General features: G+C 45.7%; 2 protein-coding genes across 2 annotated transcripts; one reads left to right on the forward strand and one right to left on the reverse strand.

Moving 5' to 3' along the window:
* Positions 1-150: 150 nt before the first annotated feature.
* Positions 151-9,815, forward strand: LOC138610107 (gelsolin-like). Its single transcript, XM_069682799.1, has 19 exons — positions 151-225; positions 2,445-2,645; positions 3,148-3,302; positions 3,647-3,808; positions 4,397-4,456; positions 4,537-4,626; positions 5,145-5,234; positions 5,378-5,510; positions 6,045-6,133; positions 6,238-6,366; positions 6,448-6,534; positions 6,629-6,762; positions 7,230-7,320; positions 7,426-7,596; positions 7,784-7,958; positions 8,047-8,168; positions 8,871-8,948; positions 9,032-9,092; positions 9,580-9,815. The coding sequence occupies exons 2-19, from the start codon at positions 2,453-2,455 to the stop codon at positions 9,747-9,749; spliced, it is 2,190 nt and encodes a 729-aa protein (XP_069538900.1). The 5' UTR covers positions 151-225; positions 2,445-2,452; the 3' UTR covers positions 9,750-9,815.
* A 105-nt stretch (positions 9,816-9,920) lies between these two features.
* LOC138610381 (disabled homolog 2-interacting protein-like) lies at positions 9,921-24,239 on the reverse strand. The gene is made up of 18 exons (XM_069683120.1): positions 24,202-24,239; positions 19,149-19,293; positions 18,883-19,055; positions 17,411-17,682; positions 16,587-16,795; positions 16,254-16,398; positions 15,995-16,139; positions 15,673-15,909; positions 15,018-15,207; positions 14,466-14,701; positions 14,218-14,309; positions 13,631-14,116; positions 13,004-13,278; positions 12,654-12,767; positions 12,425-12,547; positions 11,940-12,019; positions 11,638-11,725; positions 9,921-11,503 (listed from the first exon to the last, which is right to left on the reverse strand). The coding sequence occupies exons 2-18, from the start codon at positions 19,284-19,286 to the stop codon at positions 11,333-11,335; spliced, it is 3,174 nt and encodes a 1,057-aa protein (XP_069539221.1). The 5' UTR covers positions 19,287-19,293; positions 24,202-24,239; the 3' UTR covers positions 9,921-11,332.
* Between the last annotated feature and the right edge of the window lie 592 nt (positions 24,240-24,831).

Raw genomic sequence — 24,831 nt, forward strand, 5'->3', positions numbered from 1 at the left:
ATCATTATTTATTCAACACTCAGCCATCCGAAGCAGCTGTGTTCCAGGCTTGTTCTGTATCAGCTGGGTGTGACCTGGAGGAAGGGGGGGATTATTTCACAGGTAGAGTTACCTGTAGCTCCTCCCTTGCAGCCACTCCCTACACTGAGAGTGTCTCAGGTGGAACTCAGCCTTTGTCAGCAACACTTTCCATCCAGCAGCTTCCAGCAAACACCAACACTGACGGTGAGTTCAACGTTTTTCTCTTTCTCTAACTCCTCCTGCTTATCAGTCACATCTTTAATGATGCAAAAAATCCACTCATAGTTTGATCTCTAAACATTTTAAAGCAAACTTCTAATTATTCGAACTGTTTCTGTCATTAATTCAGACACAAATTTGTGCAATTACAAAATAAAACACAGAAACACAGGTAGAAATGCAGGGTTTGTAGTTTTTATCTTCATCCTCATCATAAGTGTGGGTTCATCAATAAACCATGTGTTTGTTTCCTCCTCAGCTAATCAGGCTTAAGTTACTGAGTTAAAATCATCAGGTTCAAATAAACATCATGTGCATGTCTTTGTGCACCACACCTGCAACTTCAGCTCCTCATTTCCTTATTTTCTTTACTTCCTGGCTGCTTAAAGGACAAGCTTGTTTTGCAGTCACTTATGAGATGTTTATTGGCTGTGGGATTTTTCAGTGTTAACTGGTGTGTCATGTTCTTAAATCTTTTTCATTTAACTGAAAACAGCCTCAAACTATTTGTGTGACTGACTTACTGACTGGGTGAGTCACTTCCTGCTTCTCTCTGCTGCAGCAAAGGTGTGTTGTGTTCGGGAAGATGAGTCACTCTGCTGTTTATCCCTGTGGCTCTGTGACAGATGAACATCGCAGTGTTTTCTTTACGAAGGGACATACTTATTTTTGTTCTAAAAACAAAAATGAAATGACTTCTAATAAATCAGAGTAGTAAACAAAACAACAAACTAAAAAACATTTTTACACTGAGAAGCGACAGACATATTGATACAAAGTAACTTTTTCCACTCCCAAAGTTACGTCAGACAAATGATTGATGATGTTCCTGCTGCCAAATTTCATTTTGCGTGGACGCAGCTGTTCCGCTCCTAAAATTGGAACAATGGAAAGATGATTATTTGGGTTCAATAAATATCACTTTACAAGAAGAAGGCAAGATCACCTTGCAGCCAGCTCCCCCCATCCCCCACACAAACCTTGAAGCTTATTTTACACAAAGGGAGTATAAATAATGAACGTAGCCACCGTGACACCACGCATTGGTTTGCGGACTACCTTTCTGAAGCCTTTTTGAAGTCTTTTTTTGGCATCACCATGCTGTTTTTTTGGGAGGCAGAAGTGACCACATTTTGATGAGAGGGTGAGGCTGAGAAGAGCGAGACGTTGGCAAACACAAAGTAATCGGAGCTGCACAGTTATACAGTCAAGGCCCGCTGTTAATTCAATAAGTGGAAAAGCCATCATGTTTCCCACGGATAAGATTCTGTTTGTTGAGGCAGCTGATTGCAGTTTGTCTGATTTAAGAAGTTAAGCGAGCTTTAGGAACCGTGCAGACAGGGTCATCATATGGTGGGTAAACGACACGAACCACGACTTTAAAATAATAAGTCATGTCATCACTTTATCCAGCTATGAGGAAAAGCCAACAACAAACCCGACTCCCATGTAATGGCCACAACAATTAACACACTAAACGAGGTACATGCTAGGTAAGAAGATCACAGTCGCTAATACCTGCTATTAAAGGCTAACACAAAAATAAAATACTACTTTAATTTAACTGACAGAAACAAAACAGTTGCAGAGACATCTTGGACCGTCTGTTAGTACATAAACCACACAGGAACAACCTCAGAGCAACAACGCCCCTTATTTTGCATAGATTTAATCCTTAACATGAAAAATTCACCCACCACCATGCATACGTCATGAGTACAGAAATTTGCTTTTGAGACCAAAGTGTTTTTTGGTACCAGGCTGTGAACGTGTTTAATTCTGTTGCGGAGTTGGACTAATGGGGCCTAATGGGGATTGACTCACTTTTGGAGCTAGCCTCAAGTGGCCACTCGAGGAACTGCAGTTTATGACAGTGTGGACTTAATTTTTCAGCGCCGGGGGTTTTGGTCCTATTCCCAGTTAAATATGTTTCTGTGACACAATGTTCAATAGGCTTTGAGACATGTTGCATCTTGTTGGTGGTTGTGTCAGAGTTTTTTTTTCCCACTCAGCAACAGTATATAAACTCTATTGAAGACTTTACACCTGCATAACACAACATGCAAATCAGGATGTTTAGCACACCACAGTTTCTGTCTAAATAAAGGTGTTGCTACGTTTTCTCTGTGCCGAACTTAGGTATACAAATGTGTTCATGTCCCCTAAAGGTGATATTGGTTGTTGTGTGGCTCCGCCCCCTACAGGTGACATCATGGTGTACCATCCAGAGTTTGAGCGTGCAGGTGAGACGGCAGGGCTGCAGGTGTGGCGGGTGGAGAACATGGAGCTTGTTCTTGTTCCGAAGAGTCTGTATGGAGGGTTCTACACTGGAGATGCTTATCTGGTTCTAAACACTATCATGAGCCGCAGCGGAGCCAAGCAGTACGATCTGCACTACTGGCAAGGTACTGCAATATTTCAAGTAATATTACTTTAAAATATAATGTAGCCTACTATTATGTCACATATTATATAGTGTTACAGCAAAAATGTATGTACTATTATAATAAACATCATATAGTATTACTGCAGAACAATCCATATAAATAATTTATATATCATATATAATTTACTAAACATTCCAGTGTATAAGAAGAATGATGATTAATAATAATAATGCCAGAATCTTAATTTACTCTCTTGTGGATGTCTGATTTCATTATTTATTTAGGTCCTGATCCTTTTTAACTTTTTTACTTACAACCAGAAGTGGCCCCAGAGTTGAACCCTGAGGGACACCAACAGTCACATTTACACACTTTGAATTGATTCCTTAGGAGATTCCTTAGACTACAAAATATAATGAGTATTATTAGTATAATAGTATTGGTAGTAGTTTTAGCTGTCAGAAGCCTCAGCAGCTTGAAGTGATGTGACTGTGGTTCTGCTCTCTGATTGGTCTCTCAGGTTCAGAGTGCTCGCAGGATGAGAGTGGCGCCGCAGTCATCTTTACAGTGCAGATGGATGACTTCCTGCAAGGGGTGCCAGTCCAGTACCGCGAAGTCCAGGGCCATGAGTCCAGTACTTTCACTGGGTACTTCAAAACTGGACTCAAGTACATGGTGACTACAGGAGCTCATTACTTCACTAATCACAGAAACTTTTCTGCATTTAAAGTTTTTGGGTAATTTTATGTCTGTGGAAATGTCTTCATTCATTTTGTCATCTTAACATTTCTGTGTTAAAGTACTATAACATGACTTTTGAAAACAGTTTGGAAACATAGAATTAACATGAAATATTCTAAGCAGTATCCCTAAAGTTCTGAGTGTATAACTGATAAAAAAAGAAAAGATACAGTTGTAGTGTTGACTCAAAGATCCTCTCTGTAGAAGGAGTCACCACTTTGATTCAAGTTCTGTTAAGTGCAAAACTGTCCTTACTGACACCACTTTCCCTCACACAGAGAGGGGGCGTGGCATCAGGGTTCAAACAGGTGGAGACCAATGAAGTGAACGTTCAGAGGCTGCTGCAGGTCAAAGGTCGACGTGTCGTCAGGGCGACTGAGGTTCCTGTCAGCTGGGACAGTTTCAACCAGGGAGACAGTTTTATACTGGACCTGGGAGAGGTAAGACAGTGGTAGAGGAGAAGCAGGCAGAGCGATGACAAGTGGTGAGGTAAGACAGGCTTAGAGAGAAAGAGTGAGAGGTGAGACTGACAGAGAAAGAGACAGGCAGATAAACGCATTGGCAGCGAGATGAGACAGTCAGTGAAAGAGTAGGTGGAGAGGTGTGAGCTACAAAGAGGGAGACAGACAGTCAATAAGAGAGGAGGTGGAAAGGTGAGACGGGAAAAGAGGGAGATGGGCAAAGAAGTTAGGAAGGCAGAGAAAGATGGGCAGAGGCTTGAGCTACAAAGAGAGAGGCGAAAGGGAGGTGAGACAGGCGAAGAGAGAGATGGGCAGAGAAGTGAAACAGGCAGAAAGAAACAAGAAGAGAGGTGAGACACACAGAGAATAAGACAAAGAGAGAGACAACCAGAGATGTCAGACAGGCAGAGAGAGACATACTACAAGAAAGACATTCAGAGAGTGAGACAGAGAAAAAAGACAGAAAGGTGAGACAGTCAGAGCGAGACAGGCAGAGAGAACGACATGCAGAGAGAGCTGTGTAATTATGTACCCTATCTTTCTCTCACTCTCCTTCTCTCTTTACAGAAAATCATCCAGTGGTCTGGTTCCCATAGCAACCGCTTTGAGAAACTGAAGGCCACCATTGTAAGTGGTGACAACACTTCTTTACATTAGCAATATTCTGTGACATCACATCATTAAATAATTTGTCGATTGAATGACAGGTGTCTAAGGGTATCCGAGATGATGAGCGGTGTGGCCGAGCCACACTGTTGGTCTGTGACGAGGGGGAGGAGCCAGAGAGGATGCTGGAGGTGATGACTCTAGCAGTGCATTTTACTTGAGCGAAGAATACAGTTATACCACAAAACACGTCCAGCTGACTCTGACCTCTTACTGGTGACCTGACCTCTTTTTGCTGATCTCATACCTCTTCCTGTTGACCTCAAATCTTTCTGTTGACCTTAACTCTTCCTGTTGACCTCTGACCTCTTCTTGGTGACCTCTGCTTTCTTTAGGTGGAGTCTCCCGTCATTAACATCTAACCTCTTCCTGTTGATCTCTGTCTTCTTATGATTTATCTCTGGAATCTTCCTGTCTTACCTCTTTCTGTTGACCCCACCTCTTCCTGTTGACCCCTGACATCTTCCTGGTGAAACCTGGCCTCTTCATGTTGACCTCTGACCTTATCCAGGTGACACCACCTTATCCTGCTGACCTCAGCTTGGCATCTGACCCCTTACCGGTGAAATGTTACCTTAGTTGACCTCTACCTTGGACTATCTGATTGATCTATTATCTCATCCTGGTAATATCTGTCCTTTGTGCTCAGGTTCTTGGGGAGAAGCCGGAGCTTCCTGAGGCTCACATGGAGGACACCAAAATGGATTCCTCCAACAGGAAACTGGCAAAACTTTACAAGGTGACTGGATGTATTCATCTACTCACTGTGCTTGCTGATGTTGTCACTGCTTCTTCTTTACGGACTGGAATCAAAGCATGTCTGTGGAAAGCCTGATGCAGTAAGTGTTTAATTATCTGTCTGTCTGTCTACCCGTCTGTCAGGTGTCCAACGCAGGTGGAGACATTGAGGTTACCATGGTAGCAGAGCAAAATCCTTTCTCCCAGTCTGCTTTGGATTCCAGCGAGTGTTTCATCCTTGACAATGGAGCAAACGGACACATCTTTGTCTGGAAAGGTTCATACTTTGTTCTGTTTATGATCACCATGGTCTGAAACTTGTTTAGACTGGGCCTGATCCAAATAGACCTTTAAGTAACACTGGTTCACGAACTGAGCTGCTCTCAGACTGGAAAACAGACTGGTCTTAGGTTGGCACAGACTGGTTTGAGACTGACTCCCATATTGGTCTGAAGCCACATAGACTTATCTGAAAATAACCTTGACCGGTCAACAATAGGCTCAGACTGGTTTATAGACTTGTCTGAGACTAGCTTAGACTAGACTTAGGCCGGCTTGGATGGGTTTGAATCAAGTTAGATGGTTCTGAGACCGTCTTGGACTGGTCAGAAACCAGATAAGACTACTTGGAAACCAGCTTGGACTGGGTTCTTTTGTAGAACCAGGTTCAGACGCCTGAGTCATTTATAACCTGATTAGGTAGAAAACCGGAGCCCTTATCACCTGTCCTCCAAGCATTTATCAGGATGTCTCAACCTGCTGATGTGGTTTGCAATAAATATGAGGATGGGATGTGTAATTGTGTGTGCAGGAAAGGATGCAAACAATGAGGAGCGTCATGCTGTTCTGAAGAGCTCAGAGCAGTTCATCCAGAAGATGAACTACCCGACATACACACAGGTAAACTCACGCATAGAGGTGAACATGTGGAATTTGTACTGCCGTCTCACTTGTTGCTGGTCAGATGTACCCATCTAACCTGCCTAACCTGGTTCCCCCCTCAGGTTCAGGTCCTTCCTGAGAACGGGGAGACTCCGCTCTTCAAACAATTCTTTAAAGACTGGAGGGACCCTGATGACACTGTTGGCATGGGAGTGGCCTATGTATCCAATCAGATTGCCAAGATAGAGAAGGTAAACCAGGTTCGGGATTAAGTTAAGGACCTGCTCAGAGAACTGCTATGCCTCTTTAAACTGACGCATCTTATTGGACAGGTTCCATTTGACGTGTCGAAGCTCCACCAATCAGAAGCCATGGCAGCACAGTATGGGATGGTGGACCAAGGAGATGGAGAGAAAAAGGTAAGGACTTGACACTTGTTTTTCTGTCCTATCACAGCTCATGTTGAACCACCAGCATTCAACTACTACAGCTCCCATCGCTGTCTGTCTTTAGATCTGGCGTATTGAAGGATCCGACAAGGTTCTGGTGGATCCGTCAGTCTTTGGTCAGTTCTATGGAGGAGACAGTTACCTCATCCACTACCAGTACCATCACAACAACAGACAAGGTCACATTGTCTACATATGGTGAGATATCACACAGACAGGGTCATATCGTCTAAATATGGGGAGATATCACACAGACAGGGTCACATCGTCTACATATGGTGGGATATCACGCAGACAGGGTCACATCGTCTACATATGGTGGGATATCACACAGACAGGGTCACATCGTCTACATATGGGGAGATATCACACAGACAGGGTCACATCGTCTACATATGGTGGGATATCACACAGACAGGGTCACATCGTCTAAATATGGGGAGATATCACACAGACAGGGTCACATCGTCTACATATGGTGGGATATCACACATGTTCCACTGCAGCCCTGTGGTCAATAACTAGCCTTATTTATGTAGCCTAGTTTAGTAAAGGACTTTGTCAGTTGTTTCAGAAAACGTGACCCATAGAGAAATTGTATATGTCCCTCTGTGGTTTGTGTTACAGAAAAATTTGAAAAGCATTTACTTTTCTTTCTTTCCCAGGCAGGGGGCAGAGTCTAGCCAGGATGAAGTTGGAGCATCGGCCTACTTGGCTGTCCAGCTGGATGATGAACTGGGAGGAAGTGCTGTTCAGGTAAAACAATTGGGAACATGGGTCCAGTCTTCTTAACAAACCAAGACACTGAATCTAATCCTTTCAGCACGGATGCTTCACATTTACCTGTCTGTCTGTCTACAGGTGCATGTAGTTCAGGGCAAAGAGCCTGCCCAGCTTATGAGTCTTTTTGGGGGCCAACCAATGGTGGTGTACAAAGGTGGGACTTCCAGAGAGGGCGGACAATCCACGGAGGCCGATACCCGCCTTTTCCAGGTTCGAGCCAATCCAGCAGGCCACTCCAGAGCTGTGGAGGTGAGACGGAAGACCAGAGCCATTCAAAGATTGAGTAATGTCAGGACCAGACAGCAGGATATTTAAGTCTTACAAACTGATTACTGTGGCTATTTGAGTTTTATGTTGTTATCAAGCAGAAGCATGAGGTGATCCCTGCATTAGTCTAGCTTGAGCCCTGACTCATCTGGTCCTCTGTCCCTCTCAGGTGGAGCCATCTGCTACAAATCTGAACTCCAGTGATGTCTTCCTCCTGGTCGGCTCCTCTGGATCCTGGATGTGGAAAGGGAGAAGCAGCAGCTCTGCTGAGGCACAGGGAGCTGAGCACCTGGCTGGACTCCTGCAGGTGACCCCCACACAGCTGACGGAGGGGGATGAGGAAGGTAAGGGGGCGACCCAATAATTAAAAACAACTTGTACTCCATTAAACCTGATCTTAGAGCTTCTGCATTTCTGTGTTTGCGGTTACAGATGCATTCTGGGATGCGTTGGGGGGACAGGAGGACTATTGTCATTCCCCTCGTCTGAAGAACAACATTGAAGCTCATCCTCCTCGCTTGTTTGCCTGCTCCAACAAGACTGGAAACTTCCTGGTCTGTTTGTCTTTCATACTTACCACTTGACCTTTAACACTGCTGATCAGAGTAACAACTTGCTATGTGAACTTGTGGATAGAGGTCCAGTTGGTGATTGCTGAGGTGTTCAAGTCAGTATGGGGTTTTAAGTTGGTTACTATAGGTGTCCTAGATGGTTCTTTGGGTGTTCAAGGTGGTGTGTTGGGTGGTTGCTCTGTCCCCTGTTTTATTTGCTCTGTCGGATGTCTGGTTGCTCACCGTCTTCCTCGAAAGTTTTCCATCTGATTAAATTCTAATATCATATGGGGCTGATTTAAGTGCAAAGTGGACACAATGATAAGTGTTGGCTATTAAATCATGTCAGATCAAACATCTGTGTATTATCTGGAACCAGAAGCCATGATTTGGCTGTTGGATTCAGCTGCCTGGCCTAGCAGCCTACCCCTACAGCACAAGCTTTGTTGCTCTGATGCCTGTAGCATCCAGAGGCATCTTGGTCTTTGCTTGTTGATAAAGCCCCTTAGTAATCAAAAGTGAACTGAGAGGTTCTAGACTAATTTGGAGACGCAAGGCTATCATGTCTGTGTAAACCTCAAGTTCTTAGCTAGAAGTTGATTTTACATGATTGAACTGTAGATTGATCAATAAATAAAATGTTACTGTAAGAACACCCATCAGAGTTACACTATCACAGCTCATAATGTGTATGTGTGTGTCCAGATGGAGGAAGTTCCAGGTGAGCTGACGCAGGATGACCTCGCTCCTGATGATGTCATGATCTTGGATGCATGGGACCAGGTGAGTTTCCAGCTATCACCGTGGTAAAATGTCCCATCCCTTTGTGTTCTCTGTATTACTTGACTTCCTGTGTCCCCCCGCAGGTGTTTGTTTGGATTGGAAACGATGCCCGAGAGGAGGAGAAGACGGAGGCCTCAGCGTCAGGTGAGTCACATAAATGTTGGTCTACCATCCTTGGATATGATGGGATGCCTCCACTCAGTCTTGTTGTCCTAGTGGCTACTAGTGGTACTGCAACTGAAAAATCATTTTCCCATTAGATCTGCATTATAAGAGAGATGTCTTTAAAGTTAGTTCATTGTAATAGGACGTTAAATTCATGAAGGCTTTATATTTGTAGAACTTTGAAGTCTGTTGACTGAAAGAGCAAGGCCAACAGGAAAAACATAAATGAGCAAAAGTATACCTGGAAGCTAAGTCTCACAAGCTCTCTGATTATACATCGAAGAGACAGACAGGTGGATAGTTTGCAGAGAGACAGAAGGTATGCTTTAGACAGAACATGATGTTGGTCTAAAACCAGGCACAGGAGCAGAGCTGTCTTTGGACATTAGGACATGGTCTAGATTCAAGGACTAGATTCAGGATGCTAGAGGCGAACACAGGTGTGAATGTTTGCGTTTTTGTCCAGCTGTCAAGTACATTGAGAGCGACCCCGCCAACAGAGACCCTCGTACTCCCACGGTGACGGTGAAACAGGGATTTGAACCACCAACTTTCACTGGCTGGTTCCTGGGCTGGAACCATGAGTACTGGACCGAAGACCCGCTGGAGCGATTCATGAAGCATCTGTGTGATTGAATGACATCACTTCCTCTGAGTTTCACTGCTGTGCTCTAATTAATAAAACCTGTCTGATTGCCTAAACGCCTGTCTGTCTGTTTTACTCAGTGGATGTGAGATAGCACTCGCAGGCTTCAGGCGCTGGGGGGTGCTGATGTTCTGTGATACAGCTGTTACTCGTCACCATAGTAACAGTTTGATAGTGTAATAGTTTATTGGAGCATCTCTTTATAAATACTGATGTTGATAAATAACAATAACAGGAAGTCTAACAGAGTTTCATAAATACAGAAGAACAGAGACAGAAGCCACAGTGAACACAGCAGAGAGACAGTAGAGTCCGGGATAGTTCAGGAAAGTCCATTAGAGTCCAGCCTGTACAGGACAGTGTGTGTGTGTGTGTGTGTGTGTGTGTGTGTGAGTGTGTTCACAAACTATTCATCACAATTTAAAGTTTTTACTGTTTTACAATAAAATCTGATGTTTACATTAAAATCAGTAGAATTCTCTGAAACAACACAAACTAACGTCTAACTCTCTCACATCAACCTCTGAACCAGATTGACTAAATATTCAACGCTACGGAAGCCCAGAGTGGCCAAACGCTCACCTCAACCCGATAAAAGTAGGTTCTCCTTTGATGGAGCTACACAAACAGTTTACCCCTGCTTCCAGTCTTTGTGCTTAGCTAGGCTAACCCTCTCTGTGTACTAGACACACAGAGATGAAGCTGATCCGACTGAGACATAAGTGTTGGACTGGTCAAGTCACAACCTAAACACGAAGAGCCTGAATATGTTCAGAAAGTGTTGAACTCCCAAAGACAAACTGTTGATATGTCGTAAGTGTAACTTTTTTCTACACAGACACGTGTAAACACCAGAGCCATGTACAGCCAGAGTTAATCCAGTCTGACCAGAGCCACATACAGCCACAGTTAACCCAGTCAGGATAGAGCAATGTACAGCTGGTTTTAACCCAGTCAGATCAGAGCATTATATGGCCAGAGTTTACTCGGTCAGACCAGAGTCGTAGAAAGCCAGAGTTAACCCAGTCACGATAGAGAAATGTACAGCTGGATTTAGCCAGTAGGACCAGAGCCGTTAATAGTCAGTGTTAACCCAGTCAGACCTGAGCCTTATGCAGCCGGCCCTAACGGACCAGAGTCATATATGGCAGGAGTTAAGCCAGTCAGACCAGAGCCAGATATGTGTGGAGTTGTTTCGGTTGGTTTAGCGCTATAATTGAGACGTGCAGTTTGGTTGTTGGAAGTATCTGGCCCTCGACAGGAAGTACCAAAAGATATGATGTCAGAATTTGAATGTTGTCTGAAAAGGAAACATGCAAAACAAAAATAAGAACTGCAGGGAAATCTAGCAACAGGGGCAGAGTCAGGTCAGAGGTCAGAGGTCAGATCCATCTCTGTAGGAGGTGACAGTTGACCGAAGGTCTGTGGTAACTACAACAGTGTTGATTGGCTGATTTCAAAAAGGGTGTGGTTAATGACATAGGCCCGCCTACTGCTGCCTCTTACACATCATGCAGATAAGCCCCTCCCCCTCCCTCCAGTCAGAGCGAATCAGAGCTCAGTAGCCGCCGGCTCAGCAGTTGCCCGAGTTTCGGAACTCTCCGTTCTCTGTGATCTGCAGAGACGACGTGTTGCTTGGAGACAGGCCGTTCCTCTGTGATGTCACGGCGTACCGCTCCTTCAGCTGAGTCAGAGCCGCCATCAGGCGACTGTTAGCTGCATCGAGACTAGCGATCCTCTTCTCCTAAGAGACAGACAAGAAGAGAGACAGACAGGAGTTTGTTTACTCCTTTCAAACGGACATGACAAAGTGCTTAAGCTCTCAGACAGGGAGACAGGTAGTCAAAAAAACAGACACATAGACAGGCAGACAGGTACCTGTGCTTCTATGATCTTTTGCTTGGAGTCGACAACAGCCTGCATGTCCGAGTGATCCTTCTTCAGCTCCTCCTCTACGGCCATCAACCTGCACAGGTCAAAGGTCAGACAGGTGTACAGACAGACAGGTGAGAAGATAAACAAGGATGGGCTATATGACTGGTTCTGACTGGTATCAGTTCCTCATTGGTCGGTATCAAATATTGATAAACTCCTGGACATGCAAGCAATATCAGTATCAATAAAATCCCAATGATACCCATCCCAGACTGACTGGTAGACAGACAGACAGGTATTCAGACCTGCTGATGATGCTGTTCATCTGTAGGTCTTTATCGTCCTGCAGCCTCCTCAGTCTGCTCTCTGTGTCTTCCAATCGAGCCTGAAGCAAACACACACACATGCACACAAAGTTTTACGGATCCAGAGAGTCATGTCATCCTGTACATCCGATTAGCATCTGTACAACTGACTCTAAAGTAATATAACAAACCCCTGTATAAACTATAAATCAGGAAAATTCTGTACAAAAAACTTGACTGAAGAGAAACTCACTGACTCTCTGCAATGTCTCATAACTTAGCTGTTTGCCAGTGCGGTGGCTAGGAAGGACAAACCCACTACAACAGCCCACAATATTTCCATCAGGAGAAATGTGCTACAGCTTCAGAAATAGTGCTAATGCTAATTTAAAAAAATATAACAACGTAAACATGTTGAGTGAGCAGCTGCTGTAGGTGAGACCTTAGTCCTCCTCTGACAGGTACATCAGGTGTGTGTGGCCTACCTGGTACTCATGCAGCATGCGTTGGTTCTGCTGATCCTGGACCAGCAGTCGGGCCTCACACTCATCCTGCCGCAACGCCGCAACTCGCAACTTCTCCTGCAGCAACGCAATCTCTTGCTGATACTGCAAACACACACACACACACACACACAGTCAGAACCAGTAGATTTCCTGTACAACCAGTGAACTTCTAGTATAACCAGAACACTCCCAGTATGAGGCGTCTTACCTTCTCTATGAGGGCATCATCATGGCGGTCCTCCTCTGTCTCACCGTAGGAGGACGCAGAGTTCATGTTGAGCAGCCAGGCTGCCGTACGGTCCAACGCACAGGGAGAGGGAGCCTGTACAGACACACAAACGCACACACACACAGACACACACACACACACACACACACACAGACACACACACACACACACACACACACACACACACACACACAAACACACACACACAGTTACACATGAACCAGACAGTAGACTCCACCCAGACTGGACTAAATGTTAGACTGAGCCTGCCTGCTGTCTCCATGACAACACCTCAGACTGAATAGTTACCATGGTAACAGCCTGGTTACCTTGGCAGCAGACCGCTGTTTCTCTGGGCTGTCTCCTTTAGACGACGAGGACGTCTGTCTGAGCCGAGACTGGCCGCTGCTCGGCCAATCTGGACTCGATGACATCATGCTGCCAGAGGCTGGGCGAGGAGGGTAGGCGGGGCCACCGCCGCCGCTTAGCATGCTGGGAGGAGTTCGGCCTCGAGGTGGTCCTGGTGGAGCGGAGGAGGGGGGAGGAGGCTGATCGATGCGTCTCTGAGGGCCTGAGGAGTTCTGACGAGGGGGAGCGGCGCTACCTGAGGAGGAGGAGCAACAACATTGACATCGTCAGAACAAGTCATGAAACTTTATGAGTCAGGTGAATCAGAGGGTGGTTGACCTGAGCTCTGTAACAGATGCAGATATGTGACTGAATGTAAATGACAAAGAAGTTTACATGATGTCAGAGTCTTTCCTCCTCTGTAACTTAATTTACTGGTTAGGTTGAGGACTGAAACATCAGAAATATAGACTGATACAGCTCAGACCCACCAAAATCCCAAACAGTCAGAGTGTACATGGTGAACTCTGGTCCAGCCTTGTGGAGAACCAGTATGCAGGTGAGTGGTAATATTTTAATAAACCATACTGTACTGTACTGTACTGTACCTGTGAGTGTCTCAGTGAGGGACAGAGCACGTCGGGAATATTCCTCTCCACTGCTGCTGCTCGACATGGCCGACATCCTCTCCCCTCTCTCTCCTCTCTCAACCCTCTCTCCCCCTCCCAGCCCCACAGACATCTGGGTGAGAAATGCAGGTTTGGTGGCCATGGCGTTCCTTTCCTCGGGGTTTCCCTGCGACCCCGCTGAGCCGTCGGAGGGCGTGGCATCTGTCTGCGGCCGTGGCGATGTGGTGGTCATGTGATACACTGGGTTCTGGAAAGAGAGTGGGAGGAGCCCAGTCCTGCGCTGCCATTGGCTGTCATCAAGGCCGTCGCTAGGGGAGGAGTCCTGCAGGTCGACCAGGGACAGACTGCGGCTCTCATTGGTCAGCTCTTGGCCCTCCCGCCGGCCGCCGTTTGTCATTTCAAACCCCGCCTCGTGTTCATTGGGTTCAGAGTAGGACGAGCTCGGAGCCGGAGAACCCTGAAGGCCTACAGGAAGTGACATCGTCAGAACAGGAAAGGTCAGAGTCAGACATAAAAGAAGAAGACTGAGGTCAGGAGGAATGAATAACGTCAAGGTAAAGGGTCACCTGATGCCGGCTGCAGACTGGATCCTTTAGTGACGAAGAACAAATCTTTGTTCTCTGGAGTCGGGGAGGGAAGTCTGGTGAAATCTACCAAACTACACGCACACACACACGCACACACACACACACACATATCACAAGTCAGTGCCAGTACAGTAATAGTCCAGAAACAGCACATTTGTAGTGATGAAAAGTGTGTTAATAAATTCGTATTGTTGGATGCTAATGCAAACAAGACACATGACACTTACCCTCCGTCCAGTCCCACGCCGCCCTGCAGGCCGATGGAGGGATTACAGGTCGCCAGAGGAGGTGACAGGGGCGGGGACAGAGGGGGCGGGGACATAGGGGGCGGAGACACCACACGCTGAGGCTCTGGAGAGGACACCGACATTCCCCCAGGATGAACCACACCACCCGGGTTAGCCAGAGCCGTCGACACTTCTCTGAGGATTCGAGGAAGAGGGCCGAGCTTTGCCAGACAAGACTGCAGACAGACAGGTAAGAGACAGAGACAGGTGGTGAGACGATCTATTTAGGGATCTGCGGGTTATTAAAACAGTTATTAAAGGACGTTTTGCTAAATCCTACATAAAACTTTTCTAGAGAAGTTCTATGTTTAGATGATCTGTACAGGAAAGGCTACAGCCAGCAGCTAGCTTAACTTAACATAAAGACAGTAAACAGGAGGAAACTAGCTTGTCATCAGTAATTTTGTTCTTTTCACAGAGGGGGAAATAGACTCTGAAATTGATCTGAATAATATAATTTTATAGTCTCCAGGACCTGGTCAGGTGTGTTACCTGGTCAAGCTCGGTCAGCAAAGTGTGCAGGCTGGAAAGTTCTCGGCCGAGGTCGATGTATCCGTCAAAGCCGGCGGTGTGATTCAGGCCGTCGGGGTTCGAGATCTCCTGCAGGAAACGCTGCATGCTGCTCCACTGACGCTCCACAAAGTCATTCATAAACAGCATGTACTCCTCTTTAGTCCCAAACCTGCAACCACAGGTAACACATACAGGTAATCTGTTTTTGGTAACATGCAGGTAGAAAGTACAGGTAACAGGTGATATAGATATACAAGTGAACAAACAATCTATTCACACAGAGCCCTCAAGTATTTTCCCACAAATCCAGCTCCTTCAGAATAAAAGCCCATCAGTACCTTGCAGTAAGCGCCTCCTAGCTCTTCTACAGTAAACGCCCTCAAGCTCCTACACAATAAAATTCTCTAGCTCCTTCACAGTAAAAATACCTTAGTTATTTCACAGTAAAAGCCCTCCAGATCTTACAAAATAAAAACCCTTCAGCTCTGTCACAGTAAAAGTGCCCAAGTTCCTTCACAGTAAAAGCCCTCCAGTTTTTTACAGTACATGTCCTCAAGTATCTTCACAGTGAAAGTCCTTCAGCTCCTTCACATTAAAAGCCCTTAAAGTCCTACACAGTAAAGCCCAGACTCACTTGCTGAAGTTGGCGAGGGTCTGGATGACTTTGGCGATGAGGGTTAAAGTTCTTGCGGAGCGCTCGTCTGGGTATTCCTGCATCAGGTCGAACAGCGACGGTGACATCACAGCTGGACACAGGAAGCGCAGGAACAAGGAGGCGCTGATAAGGCGCTCACTAATGTCTGGACGCCCTCGGTTTCCGCACTCCTGCCGCCATGATGCAAACACCTCCTTCAGCTCCCGGGGGAAGACCCTGAGTGTTTGAGGGCACACGGATGTGAATACATTGAAAATGTGTGTTTTCATTGCACAAACTCTGTGTGCGTATATTTGTGTACCTGAACGAGTCGAGGATCTTGCAGAAGGCGAGCTCGCAGCACATTCTCAGGTTGGCCTGATGCTCTGCGAGGTCAGAGGTCGCACATCGAGATGGGTCGACCTCACAGTTCTCATCTGACTCGTACAGAGCTTTAATGAACTCACCTGAACACAAACACATGTAAGTGTTAATATGCATTTGTAGTCTCCTGAACTAACTTTGTTTCTGTGTGTTGTCTTGTGTTTGGTGTGCGGTATATATTGTGTATTTGTTTGTACCGAGGGCATCCTGCAGGTACTTCTGTCCAATCAGCTTCAAGTATTCCTCGATGCTCTTTGTAGCCAGCGTGTTCTCTCTGAAGATCAGCTGGTCGTTGTCACGGCAGCGGTCCACCTCGGACATCATCAGATCTGTCAGAAAGTCCTGCAGAAACAGGTCAAAGGTCATCCTCTGATAAAACGTTATTCTGAATACACAGAGATCATGTGATCCTGTTTCAGGTCAGGTCATGTGATCAGATAGAGATGAGAACAATCACTGGCATGCTTTTATTCTGAAGTTGGTGAAGGTCAGGTATAGTGGGTGTGGACAGGTGATGTATGCCTGGTTACCTTTGCCTTCCCGGTGCTGTGCAGGATGTGGACGAGCGCAGCAGCGAGCTCCTCTTTAGCTCTCAGGCTGATGGAGGCCTCCAGAGTGTTACACAGCAGCAGGTAGTTGGAGCTGATGTACTCTGCAAACTCTTTGTACTGCTCCATCGGCAGGATGACGATGCTCTGATAGCGAGCTTTGATTCGCACCGTCGGTACAGACGACTTACCTGGAACACAACACAAAAAGCTGTTATCATACAGAAGCTTCACTCAGTCACTTGAATATCTTAGCTGAGGAACATTTGTGCATAAATATACCAGGAATGTGTAGCTGAAAGTACTTGTTTTGAGTTTTACTGCACAGCTAAGTTGTAATTTTCGTGGGGTTCTTGGTCCCTGTCAATTTCCTGCTGACATAATACAGACAGGAGATGTTCATCTGAGTCACCTTTAGTTATAACCTAATACTTTAACAGCAGTCAACTTAAAGAGCAGCACATAGAGGTGGAAAAGCCCACAGTTCTGCCTCTCAGGCTCAATACAGGCGGCCTCGTCTTCTTGCTAGAGTTTGTTTGGTCCTGACTGAGCCTGACAGGAAGGCCTGTAGACACAACTCAGGTTAAACTCTGCATATTATTAGTAACCCTTGATATTCTCACAAAACACAGAGCTGTTTATAAAAAAGATGAACAACATAATTAGATATCAACTCCAACAAGGATACTAAACATGATTTACAGAGGATTCAATAGATAGAAAAACATTCTCACTTAGCGTTTCTGTTTTATTAAATGTGTTCATCAATGTTATCACTAAACAGGACAGAGCATCAGTCCACCTACTCCTGATGGTGCTGGGCGTGCTCAGTGTGTACCACTTCTCCACCAGCTGTCTGCCTGTCACCGTTGCGACGGGGATGTTGACCAACCCGACGTAGCTGCTCTTGTCCTTCTTCCTCTTCCTGTCGGTGTCTTTGTAGAGGTGGAGCGTGATGGCGCCGATGGACGGCAGGCTGCTGAAGTCGAATCGTTCTCCCCAAAAGATGTTGTCGGTCTTCAGCTTACATGAGGTCCGAGCGTAAAGACTGTCGTCCAGACACAGCTCACAGAAGTACCTGAAGTACAAATGCTACAGTTACATGTTGTCAGTGATTCACTGCTGCATAGAGGACTGTAGCTCCTCCAGCCTCTATATGTTAGACCTGTTTTTCTGTGGAGTGCCCCCACCCTAGCTTTCTCGGTGAAGCATGCCCCACCTCCTATGTTAGAATAAAGTTCAGTGAAGCAGGTTTTTTGTAGCGACCCCTCCCCCACCCCCGTTGAGAATATTGTATAATTAAGCAGGTCTTGAAGAAGAAGCTACACTTCATTAACCCTCGAGGGGGGAATTCAATGTTTTCGCTCTGTTGTTATTACAAACATGTTACACACACAGGTCTGAAATACACACATGCACAAACAGGACTCTGTGGAAATGCATGAAAGGAGAGATGTCAGAGTGACGGGGCTGCACATGGACATGTGCCCCGAGCAGTTGGGGGACTCGGTGCCCAATTCCACGCTTGGTCTGTACCGGGACTTGAACCGGCCACCCTCCGGTTCCGAGGCCAAGTCCCTACAGACTGAGCTTTTGTCTACCCCCAAAGATTCTTGGTAGAGCTACTTCCATTTTAGATGTGAGAATAATGAGAATAATATATAGTGAACAGGTCAACCTCAGTATATTAGATATTGCTCCTTCATTTCCCTCGGGATCAATAAAGTATATATGTATGTATGTATGTATCTATCTATCTATCTATCTATCTATCTATCTATCTATCTATCTAACTATATTAGAATAACATACAGAGAAGCAGATTTAATGTAGAACCCCCCCACCCCAACATAACTGAATAACTTGCCCCCCTAACCCCCCAACTAAGCAGGTTTTGTGTAAAGCACCCCCCTGGTACATATTGCAATAATAATAATAACTGCGCAGCAGGTTTTGGTTGAAACAACCCCGCCTCTACATATTAAATTAATTTCGTGGATACAGGGCGGCTGTGGCTCAGTGGTAGAGACGGTTGTCTCTAAACTGGAAGGTTGGGTTTTCGATCCCTTACTGCTACAGTCACATGTCATGTGAGCGTGGTGAAGCAGGTTTTTTGGTGTAGCGCCCCCAACCTCTACATGTTAAAGTAATGCACGGTGAAACAGGTACCTACATCCACATGTAGAAAATGAACGTTGAAGAAGATTTATCGTGTCGCACCCCCCAGCCTCTATATGTCAGAATAAAGTACTGTGAAGCGGGCTTTGGATGCCCTCACCTTTTCTTTGCAGGCAGGTCTTTGGCCTCGATCACCCACACCGTCAGCACATTCTCCAGCCTCCTGCTGTTGTCCTTGTTGGGATGAACGGCTCGTCTCAGGTTTTCCATCCATTTATCTCTTTCTGCTGCCGAACGACACGAGAAACACTTTGTTCCTGTCGTGGTTGTTACCTAGAAGACACAGGGTCAAAGGGTCATCACCACAGGAACACCAGAGAGGTCAAGTATGTGTGTTTGCATGTGTATTGAGTGTGTGCGTGTCACCTCGAAGCAGTAGTCCTGTCCCAGGAGGGAGGAGTGGACTGGTTTGATGATCACTGATTGGTCCATCCTGAGCTCCAGAGACGACACACAGCCGGCGCTTAGTAAGGACTCCTGGCTACCACAACGCAGCCGCCGCATCACACACCTGAAACAGCAGGTAACAAATAACTCTGAGTGTTCTGATGCAGGACTGATCGTCATGATGTCAGCAGGTCACAAGACGAAAAGAAACAGTTTAGCACCATCAGAAGCCTCCGATCAGCTCCTGATCTCTATAAACTGATTCTGCATGCGACAATAGAATCTGTAGGTGAGGGACAAGATTTATGGTGTTGGACAACTTCTGGTTTCTACTTGAAGTCCAAGTAGTATTGTCTACTTGTGTATCAGTGTGCATGGAAAAAGAAGTCTTGTCCCTGAAGTCCTTCATTACTAATGTGAATAACATCTGGCTACACCTGAAACCCACAAGAACTGACCAGAGCCCTGAGAGGCTACATGCGTCAGACAATATCCGAATATCAGAGATTGATCGCCAGCAGACAGAAATGGTGATTACGCTGCAATTTCTTCCTCTTGTCTCACTAGCGCCCCCTGGCAGCTATTCTGAAACTACCACCAACACCAATGGACCATCTGTGTTTTGTCGGTCAGGTGCTTCAGGTGGTTTTGAGCCTGTCCATTGAGTAAGAGATACAAGCCCCCTTATACACTGCCAGTTGAAGGTGGGATTATTACGGCTCTGTTGCGTTTCGTCTTCTAGAATGGTGGGGCAAAGTCGTTCTGCCGCTGAGCCGGCATCGTAGGTAGTAACAGAGGCGAAACAGCATCTGTGTAAACAGTGGATCTGGCAGGGTGGAACAGAATCATGTGTGTGTGTGTGTATGTGAGTGTGTTTGTTTTAATGTGTTTGTTTACATCTCACACACGATTTGCTTCCGCAATGCTGGAACGCTTGGTCCAATGTAAAATGGCAAAGGCTGCATTATGGCGGTGCTGCGTTACAGCACTGAGGTGGAACCGCAGTGTAAAAAGGGCTAGAGGCAGAGTTTAAGTGATCTGGTCAGGGACTTATTTTTCTGTTGAAGTCTAGAGTGCCTGTTAGCTTCCATCATGTAAACAGCACACCGTGGATGATACCCAGAGACCAACAAGTTTGTAATCAAATCAAAGTGTGTAGCTCATTTTTTAAAAAGATTATTTTACTGGCTTTTTGACTTTATTAGTTAGGACAGATGAAGTGAGACAGCAAGTGTAGGGAGTAGAGAGTGGGGGATGACATGCACCAAATGGATCGGCAGATTGGGAGTCGAACCTGCGATCAGTGCAACGAGGACAGTAGCCTCTGTATGTGCCTGCTCTACCAACCGAGCTAAACCAGCGCCCCCTTTTTTGTGTAGCTCTGACAAAGCATCTGGCTACAAGTCAGTGTCAATGGAAGCTGCAGCATGAAGCTACAAAATGATGCCCAACACTTGTCTGATAAAGCAAACTAAAGTCAAGCTGTCTACGACTCATCATTCCAATGATGCGATTGAACAGTTCAATCGGTCATCTTTTGTTTGCGTCACCATTTCAACTCCCCATATTTCTTCCATGCAAATCATGAAAACAAACAAAACCTTTTCCCAACAGGCATCCTGGACCAACAGAGAACAGTTTGATGTCAGGAAGTAACATTACAGACATGACTGACTCAGAGGACGACCAGTGACACGGCAGTTTCAGAAGTGGACAGAAGAGGAATGAAGCGATGGGAAATTGGGCATCATTCTGCACCCTCATTCGAAGGCTTTAGTCGGGTGAAAAGTGAGGTTAGCCCCAGGGTGTGGGGAGTTAACTGGGTCAAACATATATACTCTATTCCCTGTGTTTTAAACTGGCCTCCAGAAAAGGAACAACCACCGCTCTACTGCTGCTCCAAGCTGTGACACCAGTCAGGGTCATCTAGCTGAATGACTCCCTGAGCAAGCAAACTAACAGCAGCTACATTTAGCAGGAGTTACTGTAGCGGAACGGCCAGAGGACGTCAGAGTGAATACCTGGAAATATTTGCTTCATAAAATATAATCCATAATCCATATAATTTTTTTTCCTTTCATCATCATGATCTCATCCAGATCATTTTTGGCCTTTTGCCTTTATTAGAAAGGACAGCGGAGAGCGACAGGAAGTATAGGGAAGAAAGAGCGTGGATGGCATGCACCAAAGGGCAGAGGGCTGGAGTCGAGCCTGCGGCCGACGCAACGAAGGCCCTGTCTCGTCACATGGGACACGCTGGCACACAGAGCGAGCCAAATCCGTGTCCCAATGTGATCAGTTTTACCAATCATCTCTATCTGCATAGCTGCATATGGTTTTTGCGGTTGAAATCCACTCTTGCAATACTTAACCGCATGGCAACATGACAACAACAAGCCCCGTTCTGAAGCTTTGTCACCACTAACAACAACTAAAAAAACAGCACCATGTGAGCTCACAAATAACAAAAATATAAGGTGTTGACAAAAAATGAAGTAATCATATCAAAACGTAAAAGCGACTGAACACACAATTTCTGCAGCAGGATAGAGGCTCAAGGCTACATGAGCAGCTAACTAGCATAACAAACAACAGCTAGCATCGGCAGCTTTGATAAGGAAGCAGAATGTGTGGAATGAAAACGACATTCACTCTGATTCTGCTGCACTGATTTGTAACATTGTTGGATTGCAGACTATTGCCTTCGGGGGGTTTCAGTTCTCAAGCACAAAAATGATCATTAACAGGTTTCACATCAACCTTAACTAGCTAAACCAAACACACAGCTGAGTTAACAGATGGATGAAAGAAAGATGCTAAATGCTTGGCATGACGTGTCAGAAAACATGTATGTTTTGTGCGATTTAAATGAGATTTAAATGTTTAAGTGTTGAAAAAAACACAGGACTGTATAAATGCTCCAGTTGATCGCTACAACAAAATAAAGTCTCTGTAGTAGATTGAACCACCCACTGACTCTTATAGTTATTTAACGCATTTTTGGATGTGGATGTCAGCTTTATATCACATTTATATCACAGTGTTTCTTTTCCTTTTGGCGGTATCGGTATTATACAAACACATTCATTACAAAATGAAAAGGGACTCGACTGAAAACATGATTCTAGCTTTTTACTCTATTGTCAATGTAAGAGAACACATCAATGTGTTTTCATGTACATTTAAACAATTAACAATTATACTTCATATTATTTCAGACTTTAAAGTCTGCTTTCTATTTTACAAAACAAAAATCCTCCTACTTTTACCACACTTGGTTCAACGACTACAAATATACTTGTGGGCTGCAACCGGGTTTCTTTCAAATAATGTTTAATCAGCGTGAGCAGCCCCATGACTCACTCATCCTACTTCCTGTCACCAAACGCACTACCTCATGCTGTGTATGCGCAGCAGGTAAAGCGGCTAAAAGTAAACACTCCGTGGCCCCTCTGCTCCGTGAACAGTGCGCTCATGCCGCCACAGCACCGAGACGAGGTTCCGCTAATAACAGGACACATTCTCTGAAAAGCCGACTCGCGTAACTGCGCATCTGCCTCAAATATCCTGCCGACATTACATATGACAGCTGCAGCGCAAGTGACACACTCTGCATGCAGAACGTCAGGTCTGTGTGTGTTCTGCAGAAGAGATGCACTATCTGATATCAGATGGACTTTTCCTGTAGATAAGTTATGGAAAACATGTACGAAAACGTGTTTATCCCGGTATTGATGGTATTGCAAAATTCATGTCGTGGCAGAACGTGACACTGGTGACGGTGTGAAACCGCCCGCCCCTAGTCACAACTGTCCCAGATGATGTGGTTTGCATCTGTTTTGGATTGAGGTGCAATAACAGCATACGGCCATAAGTGTCACCAAACATAAAGAAATGAAAATCTTAAAGATTACTCCTTTAAAGTAAGTAATTAAACCCTCCAGATTCTGCAACAGAACAACAACAGAAAGCAACGACACAGATGTACGCCTGCTTTTTATCAGAACAAAGTCATAGCCCTGCTGTTTATCAGTGCGTAGCTAAAGCACTGCCATGTGTGAGCTTTTTTTGTTCGTGAAGGACACCCGCTGGTGTATATCAGCCTTCGAAATGCTAATGTTAATGCTTATGCGAGCTAACCAGTAGCTTTGTGCGAGAGGCCCAACCAGAATCTAAAGTTATTAATTGTTCTGCTTTTTATTATTGTTCATATTTTCTCAGAAACAGCAGAAGAACCTCAGTCAGGAAGGTCCTCAAACGTAGCCCACCTCAGAGCCTATGACATCACAGTGAGGGAGGGGCCAGAGAATTTATTGGAACCAAACTTTCCTGAACAAAAACAAACAAACAAGCGTTGTGTTTTTACACCTGAATTAAAACCATGTCAACAAAAAATGTGTGAGATCCTTTGAAGAAATAACAAATTAGAGATGGGTTCAGAAACAGTAACAGAAGTGACTGTACACACAGGGAGGGGGAAGGGGGGAGGGGGAGAGGGGGAGGTTAGTAGGGTGGTCAGCTGTGACCTCTGACCTCTGCAGACACTCACACACATCTGAACAATCCTGACATGAAAAGGATGATCCTCCGCTGTTCCTTCGTTAGCTCGTTATCTCTCATCATTATCTTAAGGAGCTGCTTAACGTTAGCTGCTTACAAAGCTTATTCTTCAGGGATTCTGTGTGTGCGTGTGTGTGTATGTGTGTGAGTGTGTGTGTGCAGTAGCTTAACCTTGTTTAGCTTAACATGTTGGCTAACAGCGTGTGCCTTGCCTAGCCACATGCTAACCTGCCAGGCTAGCTGTGTGCAGACTGAAGCCAGGCTCGCACAGACACACAGAAACGCAGCATGCATGGTCATGCAAATCAGGTAGAAGACGCCGCTGTGGCCCCCCCAAAACACACACACACACACGCACAGACAGACGCACACACACACACACACAGCAGATTCACTGCAGCACATTCATACATTCAGACAAACAGAGGACAAAGGCTGTTAATGCGTGCAGAGGATCAGTGCAGATACTCACCGAGCATCCTGTGAATGCTGAGGAGGAGAGGGAGGAGGAGGAGGAGGAGTAGGAGAGGGGGGTTATGGATTCATGTTCTCCTTCAGCAGCGAGCAAGAGGAGCAGGGGGAGGGAGGAAGAAAGATGGAGAACCTGCTGATCCTGACGCTGTTTGGTTGAAAGGCTGATACCTGTCTGTCTGTCTGTCTGACTGCCCGTCTGTCTGTCTGTTAGCTTGCTGCTACTGATGCTACACGGCTTCAGCAGCTACAGCTCTCTCTCTCTCTGTCTGTCTCTATGTGACTCGACCGCCCTCTCCGTCAGCAGTGGCCCCTCCCCTGCAGTGAGGCTGCCCTACTTCCTTTCTCTTTTTTTCCCTCTCCTCTCCTCTCCTCCTCATCTCCTTTACTCTCTCCTCTTCTCTTCTTTCCTCTCTCCTCTCCTCTCCTTATCTCTTTTCCTTTCCTCTTCTCACCTCCTCTCTTTTCCTCTCTCCTCCCCTCCCCTGTCTCCCCTATTGTATCGGTGTTACTAGCCCCCCTCTCCCCTTTTCAGCTTTAATCCCCTCCTCCTCCTCCTCCTCACTCATTGTTACAGTATAGTTAATATAGACTGAATCATTGTGATGGCGTCCTAACAACTTCCGGGTAC

The sequence above is a fragment of the Semicossyphus pulcher genome, unplaced genomic scaffold (assembly GCF_022749685.1).
Source record: "Semicossyphus pulcher isolate SPU_LCO1_2020_fin unplaced genomic scaffold, fSemPul1.0.p SCAF_6, whole genome shotgun sequence".
Taxonomy (NCBI): Eukaryota; Metazoa; Chordata; class Actinopteri; order Labriformes; family Labridae; genus Semicossyphus; species Semicossyphus pulcher.

Coding starts and splice junctions, on each gene's coding strand:
- LOC138610381 (XM_069683120.1), bottom strand. CDS start 19,286: ATGCGGCGGCTGCGTTGTGGTAGCCAGGAGTCCTTACTAAGCGCCGGC. Junction 16,796..17,410: donor CACGCCCAGCACCATCAGGA/GTAGGTGGACTG, acceptor GTTGTGTTCCAG/GTAAGTCGTCTGTACCGACG. Junction 14,310..14,465: donor GGCGTGGGACTGGACGGAGG/GTAAGTGTCATG, acceptor GTGTGCGTGTAG/TTTGGTAGATTTCACCAGAC.
- LOC138610107 (XM_069682799.1), top strand. CDS start 2,453: ATGGTGTACCATCCAGAGTTTGAGCGTGCAGGTGAGACGGCAGGGCTG. Junction 6,367..6,447: donor AGATTGCCAAGATAGAGAAG/GTAAACCAGGTT, acceptor CTTATTGGACAG/GTTCCATTTGACGTGTCGAA. Junction 6,763..7,229: donor GGTCACATTGTCTACATATG/GTGAGATATCAC, acceptor TTTCTTTCCCAG/GCAGGGGGCAGAGTCTAGCC.